The sequence below is a fragment of the Puntigrus tetrazona genome, chromosome 15 (genome assembly GCF_018831695.1).
Source record: "Puntigrus tetrazona isolate hp1 chromosome 15, ASM1883169v1, whole genome shotgun sequence".
NCBI classification, from domain to species: domain Eukaryota; kingdom Metazoa; phylum Chordata; class Actinopteri; order Cypriniformes; family Cyprinidae; genus Puntigrus; species Puntigrus tetrazona.
The window spans coordinates 6,181,543-6,208,448 of NC_056713.1; the positions used below are offsets into that span (position 1 = coordinate 6,181,543).

A 26,906-nucleotide genomic window follows, 5' to 3' on the forward strand; every position below is an offset into this window, starting at 1 on the left:
TTGATAAACAGGTAGTTGTGCAACTGCGTACAGCCAGGAATGCTGTCAGCAAAAAATGCACTATTCAGGACCCACTGCAGCAGCTCACATGCAATACCTTGTGACCAGGACACACACACACACACACACACACACACACACCCATCCACTCTCAGAAAGAGCGCTGGGTAAAGACCCTTACCTAACTGAACAATCTTCAATGTATTTATTTATTTGTGTGTGTGTGTGTGTGCTTGTATTATATTGTTATTATATTATTTGTTAATTTATTTTAACAACAGCGATATTCCTAGTAGTAGTGGTAATGATAAAATAAAAGTAAATACATATTATTTTATAATACGGTATAACGATAATAATATACTATTATTTACATATCATCGTCAGTAGTGCTGATAGTATATTTAATTTAATATTAAATTAGTAAGATTTTGCCTGTTACCCTTCTTCCAATAAAATGTCATTTTCAGTAATTAGCCACCAGAGGGAGTGAGTGCTTTAAACCAGTTCTCTGCAATCTGTATTGACTGAATAACAAGTTCAGCAGTGCACTGGCTGTATTTAATGGATGTTTATATAAGGTTCTGGCTAATATATTTACTGAACATTATATATATATATATATATATATATATATATATATATATATATATATATATATATATATATATATATATATATATATATATATATATATATATATATATATATATATATATATATATATATATATATATATATATATATATATATATATATATATATATATATATAATAACGTGCAAAATAATGTAGAATTACAACATTGCACATAGAGTAGGCCACCAGATATATTTGGATAATACGTTTATAATCCAAATATTGTTACACGTGACATTTGCGTTCTTGGTCACTTGTTGTGTGCGTGGCGTCTCGCGTCACGTTTTTATCAAAACAGATAAAAAAAAAAAAAAAAAAGACGTCTCCGGTGCGTTCCAAAAAAAAAAAAAAAAACCGCGTCGCGCGACTTGGGCTGCTGTGACGTCACCCTCTAAGCACCGCGCGCAGGTAGCTCGCGTGTAAACAATAACAGAGGCGAGGAGAGCGTGGACGACGCGCGGAGAGCTCGGGACCAAACAAATGCTACATCTCCTCGCGCTGACCAAACCCGGAGCTCGTCGCTGCGCATTTCACAGGGATGGCATGTCTTATGGCAGCCTTTTCAGTCAACAACACTACAGTGACCAACTCCATCATAATGGTAAGATTACGATTTAGCCCGCGTTTAAACGTTTTATTTTATTTTATTTAATGATCAGATTTAATATGGTTAAACGTACTCTTAACCAGCTCCATATCAACGCTCACGCGAGGTCCGTAATTCAAATGAACTAGAGTAACCCTCACTGTCGACTTTATGTATCAATATTTTTGTCATATATTGCACTTATTTCAAATGCAATACATCTTTAGTTCGCAAAACAAACATTTCCTTTCTAAATGTAATTCCGGGACTGAATTTGGAATTATTAAAATAGGGTGATGATGTGGATTTAAATATCCTTTTATATTACATCATGCAGTTTTAATATGAAAAACACATTACTGCATTAAACTGACATTTGGACAGTACTGTTTTCCCGGGGCTTAGAGTAAGCTTTGTCCGAGAGTAACCTCATCTGCTTTCTGTGGCCAGAGGGAGACGGATTAGGTCATCTCTCTTTATATTTAGCATGCATTTCACTGATGAACTATTAATATAGGCCACTATACCTTCCTCAGATTTGCTCTTATTAAACAATCAAGTGTATTTAGAGGTTAAATTGCTGAGTTCTGCTACAAACGCACTGTATCGTTCGTCACGATGTTGTTAGAGAGCAAAAAAATGATCATTTGACTGATCGATACGCTGTTATAGTTAGATTAATAACTGAGAGTTTATAGATATAAAATAGTATGTTTTTTGCTGTTTTTTTTGTCATTTAGACAAATAGAACAAATCACATCCAAAATAAAAGTTTGCAAAAAGTTTGTTGTATGCATGCTTGCGTATTATGAATATATAAATACACACACAAAATATGTCACGATTGTGTATTCAATTTATTTGTAAATGATATAAATACTGCAATTATTTATCTCAGTGTTCAGTAGTCATCTTGTTGAATAATCTTTACTGTACGCCTTTTCGGTGCGACTTCTGCTAAACATCCTCGAGTTTGACGTCCTCTGTACAAACTCCTCGGGTCTTTTCCCGCTGGGTTGCAGTGTGTTACATAAGCGCTCTGTCTGTCCTCCTTCAGAATACAAATGGACCTCCCGATCTCATGCTAGACCCCAGAAGCGTGTGCGTGTCCATCGATGAACTGATGTCCAGTCACGTCGGCGGTCAGCAGACGCCGCTGTTACACGGACACCTGAAGAAAGTGGAGAACAATCTGACCGAGGCCCAGCGCTTTTCCTACCTCCCCCGCAGACCCGCGGTCAACATCGAATTCAAAGATCTCTCGTACTCAGTCCCCGAAGGACCGTGGTGGAGAAAAAAAGGTAAGTAAATGTCATTGGAAGGTGAATATCGCAAAGGGAAATAATCACTATTCGGGTTTTACTGAAGAATTCAGAGAGGCCCTTGTGAATGCGCAGTGCGCTTGTTGTGGAATGAAAATCTTAAAGAAAGAAAAATAACATTAATAAAGGCTACTTAAGCGTATATAATGAGACTTAAAGGGACAGATCAAAATTCCCTTGACATATTAGGGGTCATTGTACTATAAATCATTTTGTACATTTCAGAAAGCGACTTGCCGTTAGTCTAAAAACAGAATATACTGAAGGCATTTGATATGAATGACATATTGTGAAATGTTCTACACGTTAGAACATTATGTTGCGTCTACATGTTTTAGGATATGTAAGAACCGCTTTCTACAGCGCTACCTGTTTAGCCCCGCCCACTGATTCTACGGCAGTCTGTTTAGCCCCGCCCACCGGTTCTCAATTACTGTCTGTTTAGCCCCAGCGACTAATTCTACAGCACTACCTGTTTAGCCCCGCCCAATGATTCTACAGCACTGCCTGTTTAGCCCCGCCCACTGATTCTACGGCAGTCTGTTTAGCCCCGCCCACCGGTTCTCAATTACTGTCTGTTTAGCCCCAGCGACTAATTCTACAGCACTACCTGTTTAGCCCCGCCCAATGATTCTACAGCACTGCCTGTTTAGCCCCGCCCACTGATTCTACGGCAGTCTGTTTAGCCCCGCCCACCGGTTCTCAATTACTGTCTGTTTAGCCCCAGCGACTAATTCTACAGCACTGCCTGTTTAGCCCCGCCCAATGATTCTACAGCACTGCCTGTTTAGACCCGCCCACCGATTCTACAGCAATCTGTTTAGCCCCGCCCATGATTCTAAATAACTGTCTGTTTAGCTCCAGCGACTAATTCTACAGCACTACGTTTAGCCATAAATTAAGAGTTTACCATAAACTATTGTCAGAATATAACAACTGCGCACTTTTAATTAAATTGAAAAAATGTATATAAAAATGCATATTAATAAGTGACCCTTTTTACACAAGTGACTCTAAAAAAAAGTATTGAAACTGAAACTATATTACATTGTCCCTTATTTGCAATTAACATGCAACTGAGTGTATAAAAATAATATGTTTAATCCATCTTTTGTGTGATACTACCTAATAGTTATTTAGTGTGCTTTCTTTAATTGAATATGTGCACTACACATTTTAATATATTTATACATGTATACATGTAATTTATTTCTTTATTTTCTATTGTACATAATGTGGGAATTGAATTGATTTCAGTGGAATTGGTTTGTTTTGTGTACAGCTTGGCATGCCAGTACACATGAATTGTTCAGTGATATGTAGAGCATGGATTTCACAGAGAGTCTTTAGTCTTTGGCTCCAAAAGTGTCCTTTTAAACGGATGTTATCCTGAAATGCCTCCATGTATAACTCAGAAGGGAATTCATTAATTAAGCACTATGGCTGACATAACAGCCCAGCTGTCCTCTTTGCCTTGGCTCTTCTTACTTTTACCTTAAGGAGCAGGGTTTTACTGACGGGCAGTGATGTCTTCATTAGGCTCACCATCTGGATTGTAATTTGATTTTAAGTTTCTTGGACGTGGCAAATGTTCAGCAGTAGCAGCTTTGTCACTGGCAGTAAATCCTGAGCAGAGGGCAGAGTTCAGCTCCAGAGATGGGCTGTCTTCATCCTTCAAGAGGCGCAATCTGTTGTTTTTACTTTTTGCCGTCTTTACCCTGTAGCTCAGAAGCATTTTTGCATGTGTTTATTCACTGCTCAGTGTGGCCTAGACCTTCTGAAAAAAAAAAAAAAAATATATATATATATATATATATATATATATATGACTGTGTGTGTGAGCAATAAGGTATGAGAGGTTGTGCTGTACCATGAATAAATCACTATAATAAACTAGCATAAATGATATGCATTTTTGAGGCAGATCCATTAAATGCAGACCTTCCGCTCCAAAATAGTTGTTGACAGCAACAGTAAACAACAAGAGAATGTTCAGAATATGCCTCTCATCTAATGGAGCTTAAATAAAAACAGAGAATAGCCTATCATCTGCTGTATATTTTTTTTTTTAACACCAGCATATAACATTATGATATTTTTTTCTCACACCTACAGCATGCATCAGAAAGCATCTGTATTCGGACTTACACGCAGCGTAGCTCGAGATAGCAAGTGTCATTACAGCGTAAACTGATGAACATATGAATATATATAATCGTACTTGATACAGAGAACTAATAGGTATCGTAATATTCCCTCCTCGTGTCGGAAACTGCAGGCTTCCACAGAGATGCACTCGTCGAAATATCTCCGCATTAGAAGCTTCTATTAAATGGGGAAGGGTGTGATCTCAAAATGTAATACTTCATTAAATAAATAACAGACATTTCATTTTGCCGAAATGCAACAGTTTTAATGCTGTATTATTGGTGGTTTATGTTGCTAAGGACGGTTGCTAAGGGTGTTGCTCAGTATAACACAGAACCATTGGGTGAAGCGGTTATTAATAAACTTATATAATCATGAATAAAACAAAGCTGCTGACCAATCAGAATCCAGGAATGGAACTAACCATATACTGTATATACATCTCATATGTCACTTTTATAGTGGCCTGATCATTTTCTTTGGAAAAATCATTAAATCCTATTAAATCCTTAACAGTGTGCAGGTTGTGCATGACATGAGAGAAAAGTTTCGTTTTTGGTTCAGTCGTTCCTCTTGAAGTTAGATCGAACTTGCCGTTCGAATTACACTGCATTGTGAATAATTAGAGTTTCAAATGTGGAAACTTTTGCCTGAAGTACAGAAGCAAGTTCCAGTGAAACTTCAGTGCCACACTCCAGTGTCACGTTGTGTCATGAAATATACATAAGTCCAGGTCCCATAGCCAACTGGCTTATCGTTCTGGTGGCTCACTCATCGACTTTGGTTCAATCCTCTTAGACTGCCATCAGCTTTTTGTCCTTCTCCAAAAAGAACAGCATGCTCAACACACAGCCCTGCCTTCATATCATGCATTTAGCTTCAGAACACAGCCAGCAAATGCTCTGAACTGGCAAATAGCCGTGAATGGATAAAAGGATCTTGTCATGAAATTATCAGGGAGAAAACCATGATATTTTCATACAGTGGAAGTATGGAGCAGATGTGGACAGGGCTGATTTGATCCTGGTGTTTTGTGCTGTTGCAGACTGCGCACTTTCAGAGCCTCAGGCTGAATAACGAGACTGAAGCATTTCTGCAGCTGATGTTTTATTGTCGGCTCATGTGCAATGCTATGCCATTTGATGCAGCTAACTAGGTTAACAGAAACTTTACTGAATATGAACATATAATTGAAAAATCTTGTATGCATTCAAATATACAGTGCCTTGAGAAAAGTATTTTTTTTTTTTAGATTTTTTTCACATCATACACCATAACTGTACAGCAAAAAACAGGTTTTTAACATCTTTGCAAATTTATTAAAAACTAAAATTATTTCATTGCATAAGTATTCATACCCTTCTCTTGGACAGTTGAAACTTAGCTCAGTAGCATTCATATGGCTTGTAGATGTTACTTAACTTTAGGGTAAAATGAACCTGTGGCAAATTCAATTGAATGGGTATAATTTGGAAAGGCACACGTCTTAATAAAAGGACTAACAACTGATAATGCATATCAGAGGAAAAACTATGCATTGTGATCAAAAGAAACTGCCTGAAGAAGTGAGAAATTGGCCAAACCAGTGGAAGAGTTCAGAAAAAAATTCTGCATCACTGAAGGTCACAGAAGCATATAGTCTATGTTAACCTCAATGGAAGAACTTTTAAACCAACAGGACTCTTCCTTTATCTAGCCTTCTGGACAAACTGAGCAGCTGATGGAGAAGGGCTTTGGTTAGAGGGGTGACCAAGAACCTGATGGTCACTCTAGTAGAGCTTAATGATCATAACTCCTAAGTTAAGACACATAAAAACACACTTAGAAAAACTTTGCACACTTTGCAAAAAAGCACCTAAAAAACCCTCAGGCTCTGAGACACACAAGATTCTCTGTTCTGGTGAACCTCGATTCTAAGCATCATGTTTGAAGGAAACCATCTCTGCTCATCACCTGCTGTGGACCATCCCAAAAGTAAAGTGTCCTTGTGGGTCTGTTTTTCAGAGGCAGGGACTAAGAGACTCATCAGAGTAGAAGGAATGGTCAATGCAGCAAAATATAGAGAAAGCCTTGAATGAAACCCAGTCCAGAGCATTCAGAAACTCAGACTGGGCAGAAAGTTAACCTTCCAACAGGACAATGACCCAAAACTCACAGCAAGAGTGGCTTATAGACAACTCTGTGACTGTCCTTGAGTGGCCCAGACAAAGCCTGGGATTTAAGTCAATCAAATATTTCTGGAGAAACCTGAACATGTGCATCTGCCCCAATCCATTCTGACAGAGCTTGAGAGGTGAAGAGGAGAGAAGAAGAAGAGTGGCAGATAATTGACAAATTGCTGATGAGCAAAGCTTGTCGCATCAAACAAAAAAGACTTGAGACTGTAAAGATGTTTCAGCTTAATATTTAGTTGAATACTTATGCAAAATACTTTTGCTTTACATTTCAGTCAATCAGTCGATCACTTTTATTTATATATCGCTTTTAACAACACATATTCTATCAAAGCACTGGACAGTATCAAACAGGAGAACAGAATGATAGAGATGTATAATAACAAGTTTGAACAATTTGTTATTAAATGCAGAGACAATGTCTGTAATCAAATCAACGTTAAATCGCTAGAAATTAAGTGCCCAAACTAAGCAAACCAGAGGCAACAGCAGCGAGGAACCAAAGCCCCATTTGTTATAGAAATGAGAAAAAAAAAAAATTTCCAGTTAAATTTTAAATGCAGCTATGTCAGATTGCGCAAAGGACATATGAGTGTTCCCGGTTTCAGCTGATCTAATTAGTGCAGCCTAATGATACTTTAACAGATTTGGGTAATAGAAGTGTGTTGGTGTGTTATGTGTAGACTAGGTTAAAAAGATGTGTCTTTAATCTAGATTTAAACTAACAGAGTGTGTCTGCTTCCTGAACAGAGTTAGGGAGATTCTTCCAGAGTTTAGGTGCTAGATAGGAAAAAGATCTGCCGTCCGCAGTCGGTTTTGATACTCTAGGTATTATCAAATGGCCAGAGTTTTGAGAACACAGCGGACATACAGGACTGTAATGTGATAAGAGCTCGCTCAAGTATTGAGGAGCTAAACCATTCAGGGCTCTTTTAAGTACGATTTTCAGTTCAATTAAAACTAATTTGAGTTTTCCATTTTATAATGAGTCCAGATGTGGCTTATATTACTTTGAGTTAATTTTCAGAGACAATGGAAATGAAAGGTCAGGTTGGGTGCATTCATTGTGCACATTATGGCGAACACAGTAGCACAGGTGTTTAATTCATACAGGAAATTTACATATACATACTCCATACTGCAATGTAATAATTATTAGTAATACGGCTTTCTAAACATAATAATGTTTTCTGTGGAATAATGTTTACAGTGGCATCATTCATAGGAAATGTATTAGTAAAATACATATTTTGTTTCCACGATGACTTGAAGAAAGTCGTGCTATCGAAAGCTTTGTTTCACTAAAAAGAGTGATGGGCAGCTTCGGCTTGTTTATTATCACTTGACTGCAAGAGAAACCGGGCCTGAGCTGTCTAACAAATCTTTGTAATCCATACTTAGAGGAAAAAGAGAACGAGCAAAGGCACTGCCAGCAGCCCAGCTCCGCTCTCACAGCCGGTTACTGTCGGTCAATAAACTCCAGTAACCTCTGCTGAGAGCTGAGGGCGAGCTGGAACAGGATGAAACCATCAGCTGTGCACTTGTGAAGATAAGGCTGCTAATGAGCAATGCTTGTGGAGGAGGCATGTTCCTCTGTCGCTAGGTAACTTCTCAGAATATCTTGGATGTAGATTGGATCGCTTTAGGAATGACTTCATTTTTCCATTATTAATGGATTATTCCTGTTACACGGTGCTGCATCGTGTATGCACATCATCACATGTCCTCTAACTAACTTCTAAAGAGAAATAACGGCACTTTTTATTAGTCGACTTTTACCATAAATATTGCATTATAATGATAATATACCCCTGGAGACCAATGCACAATATCTGGGTAGGGTCAACATACAGACATTCAGTTGAGCTCATTTATTATTTATTATTGTACCTGCTGTATGCTGCTATTTTGCATGTTTAGGTGCTTGACCCCAAACATCAAGGTTTACATGAGACATAACCATGGAGATCCTGTTTAAATATCTTGATCTCTATATTTAGATGTTGTCATTACATTTCTAAGACCTGATTTCTTCCAAATATTGCGCTTAAGCATTGAATGTGTCTTAAATATTTAATAGTGCAATCTGCGGGAGTGATCAATCTGTTTCAGGTGTTGTCACAACCCGTCTGTCAAAGTCATGTGACCACAACGTCATGGCTATTTTTTTTTAATGTGTGTCCTATATACTCTTGTGAAAAAAAGAAGTGCACTTAATTGCTGTTGATTCTGCATTTGTAGCGTACTTCAAATATTAGAACTATATAAAAACGTTCAGTATATATTCAGTGCGTTATTTAAAGTTTGTATTTCATGTGTATTGTAAATGTATAAGGGTAAGGGATAATCAACAGTTTATTGTTTAGGTACGTAATTTCTTGCATAAGTATGTTTGGCTATTTATTTCTTTTTTGGTCTATGTGATATATTATGTTTGTGTTAAGTTTGTTATATGATGCTACTACCCTGCTTTAATCGCCCCTTGTGTTATTAATAAAGTTGTTAATTTATAGCACTTTAGAATAGGGAGCCCTTATTCAATATTAAGTATGACTTTCCCTCAATGCATTCCTAATTTCCTGCTTATTAATAGTTAGTAAGGTAGTTATTAAGTGTAGGTATTGGGTAGGATTAGGGATGTAGAATTACATATTAATATGTGCTTAATTAGCACTGATAAATAAATATATATATTTATTAAGTTTAAAACTCTGGTCCCACTTTATATCAGGTGACCTTAACTACTAGATGTAATTGCATCTGTAATAACCTAACCCTCCCTTAAGCCCACCTATAGCACCAAACCGGTCCCTAACTTTACCCATATCCACCACAATGCAATACGAACACAGTAAGTGCATTATACTTATTTTTGATGCAAGTACATAACCGTTAAAGGACACCTAATAGAAAATGTGACCAAAACCCTTATGCTGTGTTCTTTGCCATGCCTTAAAACAACATTTTGCACAATGTCTGTCGAGCTTTTAATAACATTTAAAAGTCCTTAAAGAACCCCTCGCACAGCCTTGAGTAACCTCCTGAATGGGTGAAAATGTCACAAAAAATAATTTCTATGCCCAGGCTACTGAAGCATGTAAAACCGCTAAGCGAACTCTGTGGTCCCTCTCTTCCTCCTCTGGTATTTTTATTTCCACTGATCTCTTGTGTTGTAGTAGCTGCATGGGAGAAAGTGAAGCGTGTGCCAGGAAGGACTAATAGCTCGATGGCTCAATTACCCAATGAGATCTCCTTCATAGGTCAGAAAGACCGAGATAGCTGTCTGTAACATTGGCGTGGAAGCAGCGTTGTTTTGAACTGCACATTTGGATCGATATTGAAATGAAGCAGCCAAGCTCTTTCCCGCCCGACCCCATCCGAAGCTTTCCTCATCAAGCTTTAACCAGCAGATAAGAGGACACTGAACCTGGACTGAAATAAATAAATACGTTACTGCATATAACTGTATGATAAATTGTAGCTAAGACATCAAAAAAATGCATTACTGAAAAATATACAAAACCCTAGTAGCCTGCGTGAAGTAAATATGCACATTAGCAACTGTTAAAGTGCCCCTATTATGGTTTATGAAAGGTTCATATTTTGGTTTCGGGAGTCCCAAACAACAGGTTGACACGCATGCAAAAACACTTTCATTTTCTTTCAATACCTTACTTGTTCAGCAACTCCCAAACGAGTTGTTCAATGATTCATTTTTCGAAACCCCTCCTTTTATTGGTCAGTTTTAATGTAAAGCAGTATTTTAATGATTTTAATGCTAAAAGCAGCATCTAGTGGTGAAGAATGAATCAGCATTTTCATTCAGACCCATGCAAAAACCTTGTTTTCCCAGGTCTGCTTGCACAACCAGTGTGCAGGCAGTATGCTAATGTTTCAAGTTGACATGGCTTGGGATTTGGTTTTTTAGATGACTCTCAGTCCACTGTTTCTTTTGAAGGAAAATAACCTTTATAGATGGTGCACCTTCAGATTTACAACTTTGCAGGCCGATTTCATTTACTTAATTTACTTACACACTGCATTAAATTTCATTTTCATAAATCCGTAATGGGGCACTTAACACTAACATGATTGTCATGATTTAGTTGAAAACTTAACTAGCGGCGGTTTCAACACAGAAAATTGGTGATTCATCTTGCTTCTTTAGTGTACACAGGTCTTAGGTTTTAGACCTAAATTTGGCACAATCAGAATTTCATCAGAGGCTCATATTGATCACAAATACGATTAATTTGCGGTCAGTAAATATATCGCGCTATAGGCAATCAAAGACTCTTGTACCTATTACAGTCAACACAGCTGTTTTTGTGTAGCGGTGCAATAAAGAAGCAGCTTTGCACATTAAAAAGGTTAAATAGTTACTGTGTGATAGCTGTCATGCGTTAGATAAAACAATAAATACGGATTCTGCATTAATAAAGTGAAGATATGAGCCTGTGAGGAGGCAGCTGAAATCATAATGAAGCTCAAGCATATCTCAACATCTGCTGCCATAAGCATTATAAAGCTTTATTTAAAATCAGCATGAATGTTAAGTACGTTGCCGATGCTCTAAATAAATTAGCTGCGTAGGATGTGAATATGTGTAGGCGCTTCATTTGACTACTGGTCAAACTTACATTTAACCCCAGGGAACAAATTTGCATTTGCCAAGCGATTTGAATGTAGTTGTGGGGCATATCATACGCCTCATCTAAATAAACTATAGAAGTATAGAAGAGTAACAGAGAATCATTTTTGAATCTACTGTGGTGGAAACCGTAATGTAGCACCGCACCTCGGTTTTCTATAGCATTTAGATTTCTTGCGCACTTGATCGTGACTCAAAGTAACCCCGGTGTCCCTCATGGCCAGGAATAGCTCTCTGTTCAGTCACATGCTGCACATCAGGTGCACTAAGCAGAACCATCCTGTCTTCATTTGCTAAGCAATTGGCTTCACCTAGAGACTGTACCGCTTCAGAAATAGATGGATGCACCTTTCAGCGTTTTTGGGGTTACCGTAGTGCACAGTCAGGGAGAAGCCCTGGGATCCTGCGCTAAAAGAGGACGGGGAAGGTCAGAGGTATTTGTGTATTGCTCTGACGGATTGTAAGCACAATCCAATTAAGCTGGCAGCCACTGCAATCAAATGGATTAGCATCTCAGCTACTGGATAAATAACAGGTTATAATCGGTCATCCTGTGGATGTCCTCTTTTTGCTACATAAAAGCACGAGTTATCATGGTAACACACTTTTTTACCATTAACTTGTTGCTTCCTTGGATTTAGTAGGCAGCGAGTTAGGAGTTTATTGAGGACAAGCTAGCTAATAGTGTTACTGCTATCTAGGGCTGCAACAGCTAATCGATCAAATCGGTTATTATCGATAATGAAAATATTCATGAGAAATCTTTCCTTTAAGCATTAAATTAATTTGTTAGCGTTATGGCTTGCTGAGTTTGCGGTCATGTCTTTGTCTATAAATGCCACAAATTTGCGCAAACGTTGCCATTTTTGCACAAAGGTCCGTCCTGTTAGTAACACAGAGAGGAGACGAGTTAATACTCAGCTCAAAAACCTTCATTGTGCTAAAATATGTGTTGTTGAATGTTAAATTATAGATTTAAAAGTCAACATGTAGGGCAGAAACTGTAAATAGATATAGCGTGTAATTCTGAATATAAATATACCACCTTTTGGGCTACAGGATAGAGAAATGACATTACATCGTCATGTTTGTTTTTATTCATCTAATTTTTAATGAAGATATTTAAATGAGTCACTACGTACAGTGCTTCAGTTTATTAAAACTAAATTATTTTTGTCATTGAGGCAAATACAACAGTATTAGTGGTTATTAAAATAATTTTTTTGCTTGGTGTATTAGTCCTCCAACATGCATAAGCGTCATTTCTAACGCTATTATATAATTATTGCTGTTATCTATGAAAAAATGGTCAAGCACTTGGTGTTTTTTTTCTACAGTCATAAAATACTTAAGCAATGCCTAAAAGGCACAGGAGGTCATTTTTGTTATTATGAGACTAAATACTAGCCTACTTAGTTATTTTTTGCCCAGTAAATGACAGTAACATCTCTAGATGTAAACTCTTTTTTTCACACCTTCTTAAAATATTTGGTCAGGTGGTCTAATAATTTGTCAAGCACTGTTTTCATAGTTATTCAGCATGTTTTTTTGGGCTTTTTTTTATCCAATTAACCTGAAAAATAATCAGCCAACTAATCAATTATCAAAATAATCATTACTTGCAGCTACTATAGCACCTTACCGAACAAAACCGGTCGTATAACCCTGTGAAAAAGGTAGCTATTTAGCTGCAAAAGTGCATAATTAGGTAGTGTTTTTGGACACTTAGTCGCATGTTAATTTGAAAATGCATTATAATTTACTTTTCACCTTGTGACGAAGCCATTAAATGTGACGACATATCTTGATATTCACTCAACTTGGAGGCTAATGCAACAAAAATGAACCATCAAACTAGTAAAATTCAGATATTTTAAGCAGACCTTTACTGAGTCCAGCGTACATTAATCAGGAACCTACAACCTACAATGCTGTCATAAGATGGCGAAGAATGCATTATATATCCTGACAAAAGAAAATTGATGGATATTGGAGAAAGCGTTATAGCATCAGCTCTTTATTCTTTGAACGTTAGAAACAAAAAGGTCAGTTAGAGGTAAGAACGGGGGTTTATCTAAAGATACGCACACTGGAAAACAGGTTCACTCAGCTGGAAAATTTCAGAAACCAAATGGTGAACAAATAAATACCCCTTTTCACCTCCAGTCACAGACCGACCATTATGTAAGCAGGAGAATTAAAATAAGACTTTGGCAGGTACATTATACAATTGTGCGGGGCGGCTCAGGTTGTTCATTGTGCTTATTGTCCAGACTGTTGAAGGTTTCTCACAGGGGCACCTCTTTTTCTGTTGGGTCAGGTTACAAGACCCTTCTGAAAGGGATCTCTGGGAACTTCACCAGCGGTGCTTTGGTGGCCATCATGGGACCCTCTGGTGCCGGGAAATCTACATTAATGAACATTCTAGCAGGTTATAGGTTAGTATGACCATAAGTACTGTATTAAACACGAAGCGCGTGTCGCTAACTGTTTTACATTCCACTGAATTGCTGTGAAATTTGTAAGAAGCTGTATTTGCAGTGTCTTGTGTCTTGTAAGAAGCAGTTTGCAAATGAAGAATGCCTGAAAAATCTGGAAGATTTAGCGGTTACTTTTAATATGATCCTTCTAAAGCAGTGCGTTCTATCCCTACTAATAAAGTCATTTTAAATACATTTATTTCATACTATACTATATGAAATAGTATAAAAGTATAATTCATATCTATGAATATATTTACTGACATATCACTCAAGAGTTCTACCTTATGCACAATGCACATTTAATATTATGGCTAAAATTAGTTTTATTGTCAGTATTGATGAGGATTGGATGATGTTTGAATAATAAAAATCTTTAAATGCTGGATTTGATGCAAAATGCAAAAAAAAAAATGTTGCGCTTTAGCGCAATCAAATATATTTTTAGTAGGACTTCAGCACAATTAAAGTGCCTTAAGCACAAAATTAGTTTAAGTATACCAGTTTAGCATACTACACTATACTAAGTACAATTGCAGGGTAAAGTAACACTTTATTCATTTATTGTAAGGTGTTTTTGTTACACATGCTACTATAAGGACAAGTAACCCTAAGCCAAGGACGAATAAAGTGAAACTGTGCATACATACGTAAATGTATTTATAGGATAATTAGCGAGAAGAAAATGTATTGCAAAATTATGCATTTTAGTATTTTTCCTCAGGCATCCAGAGTTGAATGCTACCGAATGCAGCAATTACCTGAAATGTGCGGGACGTCATAATCATTTATCAGGAAGCAGCGGTCATACATTTATCAAAGCTAAAGACAGTATCCGTGCGTGTGCTTTGTCGCACAGGGAAACAGGCATGAAGGGGGAGATCCTGATCAACGGGCAGCCCAGAGATCTGCGATCTTTCAGGAAAGTGTCCTGCTACATCATGCAGGATGACATGTTACTGCCGCACCTCACCGTACAGGAAGCCATGATGGTGCGTTTCCGCTGCATTGATGTCACGCAGCAGCTTGCGTTTTTTCTCTTTTCGCTGGAAAATGACTGGTAGAATAGCATTAAGAGGTCATGTGTGAACAAACGCTTTTTAAAAATACTGTTCAATTATTGTAACATTACCAGTAAACTGCCGGAATGATGCGTGTGATCGTAGAAGCCTTTTAGAGATTTCCGTTTAAATTCCCCCATAATTTTAATCAAATGTGTGAATGGTGCTTTACCAGTATAAAGACAGAACATCATTGCTTGTATATATATATATATATATATATATATATATATATATATATATATATATATATATACTGGTATTACTGTGTGAAAGGGCTAATGCAAATGATGTACTTTACAGCCTTTCTTGCATATAGCCTCCATGTAAGCTTTATATTTAGCCAAGAAATAAGCACAGTGTAAATATAACATGCACAATCAGAAAGCATGCAATCATCTCTCACTGCTAGTTTCACAGGAATACATCTCATGTAATTGCATTTGTTGTCGTTCTGTTGAGTTCATGCAAATCCCTCTGTTAGCTTTAGTCGTAGCGCTAATGCTCATCATGATCTAAATCGCTCGCTCTCCCTGCTCAGGTATCAGCTAATCTTAAACTCCAGGAAAAGGATGAAGGCAGACGTGAAATGGTAAGTGAGAGGCGTGTGAACTTTTACGACTGGTTTTGTATGAGTGGCCTAATCTTTGGGACCTTTGGTAAATGTCAGCTATGGGTGCCATAAACATTACTTCACCTGCATGTGCTAATTATTGAAATTAAAGTAAACGAGTACATTGCCGTTCAAACATTTGGGGGTTAATGCATCATGCATTATGCTGATCTAAAATGACAATAATGGCTACAAGGTCTTCTGAACTTATAAATACTGAAAAGATCTAACGTAGAAACGAGCGCAGATGTGTGATGCATAAAACATTTGTATGCTGCCAATTTCATTGCACGAATAATCGCACGTCAATAAATGTGGTAGATGAAAACTATCGTTATTTAAATAACATGCCCCTAAAAATGTTTGAATGGTAGTGCACGCTCTGTACTTATTCCACTGCATAATGATACATCTGTGCTGTTTTCGTAGGTTCGCGAAATCCTGACCGCTCTCGGTTTGTTAGAATGTGCCAAAACACGCACATCCAACCTATCCGGGGGTCAGAGGAAACGTTTGGCCATCGCTCTGGAGCTGGTCAACAACCCACCCGTCATGTTCTTCGATGAGCCCACGAGGTGAGCCTCCTCAGGACTTACGGTCGTCGCTCAGAAACCGCTAGTCAGTTTTACAATCGTAATCCGCTTTATTCACTAATTTCACAGCGCACGTGAACATAATGAGATGCATGGCTTTGAGGTGCATTGTAAGTGACATTACTGATCCAAATATATCTTACCCGAGAGGTTTCTCCGTTATGTCCTTGTAATGTGTGCATGCAGTTTAATAGCATATTCACTTACAGGACAGTTGGGATACTGTTGGAGAGTTGAGACCTGGTCTCTACGGGCTCTATTATGCTCTTCATTCCTCTCTGGGATTAGCGGCTAAGAACAAAACGACTCTCTGGAGAGCGGCGAACTAAATTCATTTTGGCATAAAACGATACTTTTCGTAAATCGCATTTATACGATTACCACGCTTATCCAAGGATAAACAGATTCTCCTTCGTGGAAGTCGAAGCCACGTGGCTTTGGCCTGGCTTCTGTAGGTTGCATAAGAGCAGTACCGTTATCGTTAATATGATGTCACAGAGTTAAATAGGACACGTTCATGCCTCAGAGGAGTGCTTTCGCCGAGCGTCCAATCAGAAGCTTGTGTGCGGCATGCGCAGTGATGACACAGCCCCATCCTGTCCCTTATAGATTTTTTTGCTTTGGTACCGTTTTCATAAACAGCTGTTACATTCACAGTAATTGCCTTTCATCGAACTTTTCATTCGCATTTCTTATCATTCAGTTTATTTCATTTGTCTGTTGACTGTTGATTACTAATGCCTGAAGAAGGTAACGTAGAGATGCCACGTCCCAATTCGTTCAGATGATATGTCGAATGTGATCGACTGAAAGGGAAAGAGAGATGGGACATAATGTAGGACTACAGTTGACCACAGCTCCATCATGACCGTCACGGTCTGTGTTTCTCTCTCTGAAGTGGTCTGGACAGCTCGTCCTGCTTCCAGGTGGTGTCTCTGATGAAGGCTCTAGCTCAGGGCGGGAGGACAGTCATATGCACAATTCACCAGCCCAGCGCTAAAGTGTTCGAACTCTTCGATAAGGTGATCACAATTTCACGCGTATACTTGACTAGTTTTGTGAAACGCTGTCTCTTACACGTCCTTCTCTGTGTCGTTTTCCAGCTGTATGTCCTCAGTCAAGGCCAGTGTATTTACAGAGGAAGAGTATCGAGCTTAATCCCGTACCTTAGAGAACTGGGACTCAACTGTCCCACCTATCACAACCCCGCAGACTTCAGTAAGAAATAACACTCTCACACACAACATCTTTCAAAGAAAATTCAAAGACTTGTAAATCACTTAAATAAATTAGTAGTATTATGCATTTTGTGAAAAAGCAATTCAAAACAGTAGTACTGTGAAATTTGGTGAAAAAATTGCATTTATTGGTGTGATATCCAAGCTGGATTTTCTGTACCATTACTCCAGTCTTCAGTGTCACGTGGTCTTTCAGAAATCATTCTAATATGCTGATGTGCTGCTCAAGAAGCATTGCTTATTTATAAGCAGCTGTGCTGCCAGTTTTACCAGTTCACTCACAACTGCAAAACACGATATATACACTATACACAAATAAATAATATAGTGAGAATAATAGAGAGAGTGAAACTAATCCATTCTACATTTTCAGTGCAGGTGTCTTTTTGAGTGTTTTTATTGATTTCTGCAGTAATGGAGGTGGCCTCTGGTGAATACGGGGACCAGACGGCTCGGCTGGTGAAGGCCGTTCAGGAGTGCAAGTGTGAGAAAGACTACAAAAGCGAAATGAACGGTAACGGGATTCATAATCCCTTCCTGTGGCACAGACCTTCCGATGAGGTATGTACTGTATGTAGCCTTTGTATAACGTGAAGTGTACCTTTAGGGGTACAGCAGCTTGTCACTGGGGCAATAACTTCAAAGAGTTATTAATACACATTACTACTGTACTAATATGCACCGTTTAGGCACGAAGATTCAGCGACAAGCCGCTGTACCCCAGTTTCTTTTTTTACCATCAATAAATGCAATAATTGCACCTGCTTCTTTAGGACTCCTCATCGTCAGAGGGTTGCCACAGTTTTTCTGCCAGCTGCCTGACGCAGTTTTGCATCCTTTTCAGGAGGACTTTTCTCAGCATCATGAGAGATTCGGTAAGCAGCATTGCCACCCTGTGGGGAAGTTCAGGAACACACAAATCAACAATAACAGACATATAGTAATATAACTCTTTTGGTATGAATTGTGATATATATATATATATATATATATATATATATATATATATATATATATATATATATATATATATATATATATATATATATATATATATACTATATATGGCATAAAACAAAGTATATATATATACTTGCATGTATGTGTGAGTATTTATATTGCATATATTAGTACATATATTATGTAAACAAAGAGTTATAATATGTATCGATAATATATATTAATATATTGATACTAATATATATTATTGTTCCACCATGGTGAGTAAAAAAATATAAATATAAAAATATAAAAACATAAATGGAACACATATTGTTATTGGAAATACCACACATTGTGTGCATGAATATATAAAATAATAATAATAATAATAATAATATATTAAACTTGATAATATATTAGAAAATGCACAAATATCCACTCAAATTTTTGTTTGAATGAAAATAAATTCTTCCCGTTAGCTTCCTAAATTCATATTATTTTCACATTCAGTAATTAAAAATGTAAATTAACCCCAAAATTTCCTCACCCCCAAGCCGACATAGGTGTATATGACTTTCTTCTTTCAGACAAACACAGTTTGAATTTATTTTATTTTTTTATATTTCTGGTTACAAAACCCATCAATCTGCTTCAGAGGACATGTGTTAACCTCCGAAGTTTTATGATGGATATATATATGATTTATGGAGCTTCAAAATCATGGCCACTATTACCAAGCTTGAACGAGCCAGGATACCTTTTTAAAAAAAACTCAGTGTTTGTCTGAAAGAAGAAAGCCATATAAAACGATGTGGTAATTTTCGTTTTCGGGTGAACTATTCCTTTAAGCTGCAATTTAGAAAGTGAAAACCGAAGAAACAAAGGTTCGAGTTGAACATGATTGTTCTTCTCTTAGGTGTTGACTCATTTGCGCATCATGTCTCATCTCGGGATTGGGATTCTGATCGGTCTTTTATACCTGGGCATTGGCAACGAGGCCAAGAAGGTTCTTAGCAATTCCGGGTTCCTGTTCTTCTCGATGTTGTTCCTCATGTTCGCGGCTTTGATGCCCACCGTCCTCACATGTGAGCCTGTACAGTTTGTGTAAAAATGGTCCATTATATTCTGTACGACTCGCTAGCGTGTTATTAACATGATATCCTTGCTCCTCCGTTCTGATCGTCATCACAGTTCCTCTTGAGATGGGCGTCTTTCTGAGAGAACATCTAAACTACTGGTACAGCCTAAAGGCTTACTACTTGGCCAAAACCATGGCAGACGTCCCGTTTCAGGTAGGTTTTCCTCCTGAAAAGTCGCATGCTTGGTGGTTGTGCTCAACAAGATTGAGAAGATTTATAGCAGGTTTAAAAATAGAACAAAAAAAACAGAAAAGGGAAAACCCTACTAAGGTTATTGCATATGCAAGTTATTTGAGATTTGGTCAAATCACTGTTCGGCCGATTTAGACAAATCCTGCTCTTGGGCGGAAATCACAAATGTCCTCTAATGTCTCTACCTGAAGAATTAAGATAATTTATTAAGTAATGCATTCCAAGGTCCCAACATTGAATGTTGTGGACTGATATCCAGATCTGTCTTCTCTGTGAAACAGGATGAATCTGTGCAATCTTTTCTTCCTCACAGATCGTGTTCCCAGTGGCCTACTGCAGTATAGTGTACTGGATGACCTCTCAACCTTCAGATGCAGTTCGCTTCATACTTTTCCTGGCTTTAGGGACACTCACGTCATTGGTTGCACAGTCACTGGGACTGTTGATAGGAGCGGCATCCACTTCATTACAAGTATACACCTGACTCAGTGGTTCTTTCGTATGCGTGATGTTATGTAGACAATTAGCCTCATTATCAATACACGTACAATAGTGTTTTTGCCTAATGTTGTTGTAATGATGCAATATCGTGTGTCTTTGACAGGTAGCAACTTTTATCGGCCCTGTGACGGCCATCCCGGTGCTGCTGTTTTCAGGTTTCTTTGTCAGTTTTGACACCATTCCAAAATACCTCCAGTGGATATCATATATTTCCTACGTCAGGTAAAGTTAACCTCAGGAAATATTCATTAATAGCTTATACTTGAGCTGTGATAGACACTGCATGCACCAAATAAATAATATTCAATATTACGTGTACAATTATCTAATTCATTATGTCTTTCTGGTAGAGACTACCTCGCTCACAAACGCCGCCGCTGCAACAATTGTTTTGTAGACTGTAATGGATTATATGATAACTAAAAAACTGCTAACTTTTTGTCTTAGATCAATATCCTCGCCATAATTATTTTCAGTGGTTAAATTTTGATGACTGCACCATCTAGCTTGAACGTGCCGCAACCTAGCAACTTTAACCTAATTATTTACGTTTGTGGTAAGAAGCCGTGTAATAGGGGAAGGGCTTTATTCTGCAGTACATTATCCCTTACATGTTATTTTTCAATTGCTTCAGGAAATTCATTCATCTCTATCAAAACTTGCAAACCTTCATTTTTGGCCTACGGTTCCTTTCAGACTATGCAGCTACACTAATTTGCGCTGCACTTGGTATATGGTGTTGGTCGATATATGAGATGTTGCTTCAGAGTTCTTTAAATTGAGCATTGTTCGTAAATCACGTGCAGAAAGTCTTAGAAATACACTAAATATCTGACAATATAAAACCTGTGCATTTCATCAATCAGAATCAAGGATTCCAGAGACCTGTATGATACAACAAAACTGGATACCAGTATAGCTTAAGCGTTCTTCTTCTAAATCCTTTCAGATACGGCTTTGAAGGAGTCATTCTGTCCATCTACGGGCTTGACCGCGAGGACCTGCACTGCGACAAAGACGAAACATGCCACTTCCAGAAGTCAGAAGCCATTTTGAAGGAGCTGGACGTTGAGGACGCAAAGCTCTACCTGGACTTCATTGTGCTGGGCATCTTCTTTGTGTCTCTGCGTCTGATCGCCTACTTCGTCCTGCGATACAAGATCAGTGCTGAGAGGTAGACTTGTGAAAGACCCGATGGACCGTCGAGACTTTCCTGCCCCGGGGAGGGCTAGGCTGAGAAAGCCAAAGCAGAGAGGGCTCGTTCCCTCCACACCGGACCGTAACCTTTTGCGTGCTTTTATAAGAAAACAAAAGAGCTTAGAACGCCACAGTTTTGGGGCTCAACTAAAATCGTGTACGGATAGAGAGAGAAAGACATGGCCACGCTGAAGAAAACTCATAGAAACTGATGAAAGACTTTCACGGGAAAAGTAGTTTGCGCAGTTGTATTGGAGAGCCGGCCCTTGTGAAAAAGAAGTGTGTTTCATTATGCACCAGTGTACATTTAAAAAAGCCTGTGTTTGCAGATAAAAGGCTATATTATTAATTAAACTAAATACTACTTAAGAGAGCACATTTAAGTACACTTTTAAAAAGTGCATTTGTAATAATGTCAAATCGACTCAAACTGTAGTGTGCTATTTGATGTCGCATTCAAAAAAACCTATTTTAAATGTGCTAAACATGACAAGCATAAACATGAAAATGTTGAGTGTATTTTATTTCGCCATAAATGCTTTTGAGTACATTTAGCATTAGACTTTAACCATATTTCATTTACAGCAGAAGTACATAAAATGGTGTACTTAAGCTAGAAAATGAAGAGTCCTTTTTTTCGATCCACGTATTACAAATGTACACAAATGCAGTTTGATTTAACTGCAGTTAAAATGTTTGAAAACGGTGCAGTATATTCTTTTAAATTAAATAATTTTTTCAATGAGTACTGTTTTTAAAAAATAAGCTAAAGCGTGCTTCTTTTTCACGAGGGTGCCCAGGTTGAGCACATAAATGTAGATGCATTTGTTCGTATTTATGGTCCGATGTAAAGGACAATAATTAATTGCTGGTCTACCTGACATTCCTTCTACATTACCGCAAAAAGCTCTCATTCTGTTGGTAATGGCTGCTGCTCTTGTAGTGGAATGAGAACCTATGAAAGACCTATGCGTTCGTATGTAACTGGGTTTCAAGCCCATCAGTGGAACATATAAAACCGTAGTACGCACATTAACAGAACACTCCAAAGAGAACTAAAAGTCTGGATGACTGGATCTGATGAATGAAAAATGCTTTAAAATCTAATTGTAAATTGCCACGTGTGTAAAAAAGAGTTTCTTGAACCCTTTCTGCCATTGGTTGAGCAAACAGATGTTGTAAAAAGAAAGTGGCTTGCTGGGTGATTTGGCATGCGGTGACATTTAATTCATTCTGACATTTTGGGAGCATACTTAAAAAAACTGAACATTTATTTTAGGATTTAAAAAGTACATGCATCAGCACAATATAGCATGTTTGGAAAATTGGTCAATAGAGTTGAATGACTTTTGCCTGTGTTTATGGGGCTACCTTATGCACAATACGTCCAATAAACCATCTTCGTATGCAATAAGAATTCTGCCAGCTTTTGCACAATGCATGGCTTTTATTCGTTCGTTCAAATGTCAGTCGTTGTATTTCATCACCGTAAAATTCCTCCATTCAGAAATGCATTTTTTTTTTTGGTTTACGATTTTGTGTTTACTCTTCTTTATGCCTTTGATTCTCCTGAATTATTGATTCGAAGGTCATGTAAGTAATCATAGAGGATCTCACACACCCCCATGTGGCTTTTATCAACCAAACAATGTTTTATTCACATTAAAGGGTCGTTGATTATTGCTTTATTTCTTGACATCTATGCACAGATTTCATGCTTTCCGGTTATGGGACAATCGAAGAAAATAACTTTAATTGCAAAGTCAATGCAAAAGTAAAAATGGAGACAAAAATAAAAAAAAAGAATGTTATTTATTATCTGTGTTCTTTGTATTAATGTCCACGTTGCATACGTTTAGTGACCTTCGATCTTTGAAACATTGCAGGCACAATGTGAATGCTGAGCTTTAACTCAAGTGTTATGACCGTCATAATCATACCAAACCTTTGCTGTGGACCTTGATGTGAAAATCCATGCAATCTTGCTAGATATATTACCACTGTTCCGTTGATATTTCTGTGTAGAACGTAGGGCATACTTTTAGTTTATTTTTAAAAATATGTTAATGGTATACTGTTTTTATTATTTAGTTTGCTTCTTTGAATCTTGCACTTACAATATGAAATTTAGAAGTTGCTATAGACGTTTGATGCTTTAAATTTGCCACATTTGAAATGGTCTTCTATGATATGTTTCTGCTACAGAAATTGTTACATTTTAGATATAATAATAAAGAGGTATTGTTTTCAAAATGCTTGTACTTCTTGCCTGCCAAGAACCAGATTTTTTTGTCCTGATATGAAAAACTTCATTTTTTCTTCATTTTTTTGCAAATCTGTGATACTAATTCCTTTAGACTTAACCTCGGCTTTTGATATAGTCGACCACAACATTGTTAATTGATTGGGTAATTTGTCTTTGCTGGCTGTTAAAATTCCCTGTGGAGTGCAACAGGGCTCTATTCTCTTACACATTCTTTTTTTCTACGCGCGTTACTTCCTTTGGGCTCTATTTTAAGAAAGCATGATATATCATTTCCCTGCTATTCAGATGACTATTCAAATTAATTTACCTCTGAAACAAAATAAACATAATGCTCTGGAATCTCTTTATGCATACCTGGATGAAGTAAAAACACGGTTCTCTCGAACATTTTTATATCTGAATGAATCAAAAACCAAGTTGTACTGGAAAATCAGGTAGCAGAAATATCGATCTGGACTGCTCCTTTTACTTCTTCCTGTATTCAGAATCTGTAAGTGTTTTTTTGGGATCAGTCTTAAACAAATATATGGAGTTATTAGTTCCTGTTTCTTTCAGCTACGTCTTCTCTACGAAATATTTTTGTTTCTATGAAAGATTGCTCGCTTGGACTACTGCAACTCGTTTTATTTGGCTTTTCTAAATATTCCATAACTCCAGTAACCAATTAGTACAAAATGCAGATGCTAAATTGCTTAAAGGACGACGTAAATTTGATCATGTTATTTTGAAATATTTGCATCGGTTACCTGTGCATCTTAGAATTGAGTTCTTCTTGTTTTTAAATTCATAAATAATCTGGCACGAAGCCTATCAGGTAAATTTGTCTTGCAGTAAAATGACAGTGACAATATTCAAAACACACAATATTCAAAAAACATAACACAACCGATAAACAAATGTATGACACGCGATACTTTATCTAAGGCCTGTGGAGCCTGCAGTTCTTGAGTTGTCTGCCATTTCTCTGAGCGTTACACTGTCTGATATTGAGGTGAATTTGCTGGGATGTCCATCCCAGGCAGGTTTGGTGTCTGATTTGAATGTCTTTCACTTGTGGATAAATCAAACGTGATATACAGTAGATGCTCAAAACTCCGCCAGCTTATTTAACACAGTTTGAACAGCAGGAACAAAGCTGTATTCATATTGCTTTGTTTGACCTCTGTCTAGTTGAAAGTGGTTGAAAGGTAGTCATCATTGAAACTGTCTGGTATACAATGATGTTGGATCCAACTGTGACTCATCCACCAATCGACCAGATCATTTAACTGGTTTAGGGAATTTCATGGTTTTAAGGATGTTTAACCAAACCATACGACTAAAGGAAAAGACAAAACTGATAAAAGCATGATAAAACATGATCATTAATGTTCGGTCAGTATGAAAGTGTAATAATTTCCTGAAACAATAGAAGCGCTGGTGACATTTTTACACACAGCTGCACAATTAGCTTACATTTTACATTAAGAATAGTTTTAATGCATTTTTAAGACTGCACATACTGGCCTTTGATTAAAGTAGCTTTGTTCATTCGAGTCAATGGAGCATATCTTTAGTCTTTGATATATTAAGCTATGGGTATGATTTTTCACACCAGCGAATGAAGTCATTAACAACTGGGCCATGGTTGAAATTATCCTCTTGAAGCAGACTAACAATAACAATAATCATCTGCATATTTTATGATGGTTTTGTCATAGTTGCTCTGACACATATTTCCGTAAAGAAACAATTTGACTGTGGCATCCTTCACTTCTCTATGAGGCCTGTTGCAAATTGCATGGGATCCAGGGATCGATTAGAACGACTGGCCTAAAATCAATGATAGTTTTAAGATGACTGCATTTTAGTTCCCTTTCAAAAGCTACTCTCGATGCTGCACTCGATAATGCTAATGAGAACGTCTTTTGTTCGACAGGTTGTTGAAGCATGTGTGTCAAACACGACAAAGTTTGGCTCCTATAACCTCGGTTAGGTGACGTCACTTCATTGCACGCACCTGAAGGCTATAAATAAACATGAAACGGAAACATCCTCAGGTCTGTTGTCTTCAATGACCGCATTGTGTGTGTCGAGAGAGAAAGCAAAAGAAAAAAAGAAAAGAAAAAGCAGCAGAAAGCTAAACGTTCTTTTAAAAAAAAGAAAGAAAAAGAAACGTTATGGTAGATGATAGACGGTGCTTACAGCCTTGTGAGCGACAGCTTACCGATGGTGAACTGAACGCGCTCCGGCGCTTCTTGTGATCAGGCGTAGGAGTCCGCTTCTCTTGCTTCTGCTGAGATGGAGAGTGCCGGCAGAATGCACCTTCGCCACTAAGTTTTTCTCAGTTCGGTCTGCTCCTGCCACGTTTCAGGATGCCGAACATCAAACATCCCCCCATCTAGTGAAGTGTCAAAACTCATGCCACTTTGCATGGAAGTTACTGCCAAATATATCTCCTTGGGTACTAAGGACTGTTAGTGAGAGGCTACAGAATTAAATTCACGAATCGTTTTCCGCGTTTCAACGCGTTTCAGAGAAACCGGAGCGAGCACATCTGTAGACACAACAATTGCAGACTCTGTTTGACAAAGGGGCCATAGAACGTCTTCCCCTGCCAGACAGAGAGTCAGGCTATTACAGTTGATACTTCTTGGTTCCAAAGAAGGACGGGGGGTTGTGTCCAGTTCTAGATCTACGAGGGTTGAACCGCTATATCAGAACATACAAGTTCAAGATGTTGACAATCAAGATGATTGTTTCTCAAATCCAGCCAGAGGACTGGTTTATGACAATTGATCTGAAGGATGCATATTTTCATATAGAAATATTTGGGGGCGAAGCTTACCAGTACCGGGTTCTAGCTTTGTCACTCTACATATACGAAATGCATGTATGCAGCTCTGGCTCCACTGCGACTACAGGGCATTCGCATTCTCAATTACATGGACGACTGGCTAATTCTAGCTCAGTCTCAAGAGCTAGCGCTTCGAGATCGGGATGTCGTCCTAGCTCATCTCAAATCTCTGGGGCTGAGACTCAATGCCAGAGGACAACTTATCTAGGGGTTGTAGGGCATTTGGTCACGATGCTGCACAACTGTCTCTGGCTGGGGGGGCGGCTGCTACTAGACAAACCTTGTCACACTGGGTGAGGAATGCTATTGTCCTAGCCTACGAGACGCA

General features: G+C 37.9%; 1 protein-coding gene across 1 annotated transcript; it reads left to right on the plus strand.

Annotated features, from left to right (window-relative positions):
* Positions 1-1,012: 1,012 nt before the first annotated feature.
* Positions 1,013-23,723, plus strand: abcg1 (ATP-binding cassette, sub-family G (WHITE), member 1). Its single transcript, XM_043258174.1, has 15 exons — positions 1,013-1,240; positions 2,283-2,526; positions 13,841-13,958; positions 14,860-14,992; positions 15,603-15,653; positions 16,104-16,249; positions 17,166-17,289; positions 17,371-17,485; positions 17,918-18,066; positions 18,279-18,380; positions 19,364-19,532; positions 19,639-19,739; positions 20,092-20,250; positions 20,383-20,501; positions 21,229-23,723. Exons 1-15 carry the CDS (start codon positions 1,178-1,180, stop codon positions 21,455-21,457), a joined length of 2,022 nt encoding a protein of 673 aa, XP_043114109.1. The 5' UTR covers positions 1,013-1,177; the 3' UTR covers positions 21,458-23,723.
* Positions 23,724-26,906: the final 3,183 nt, after the last annotated feature.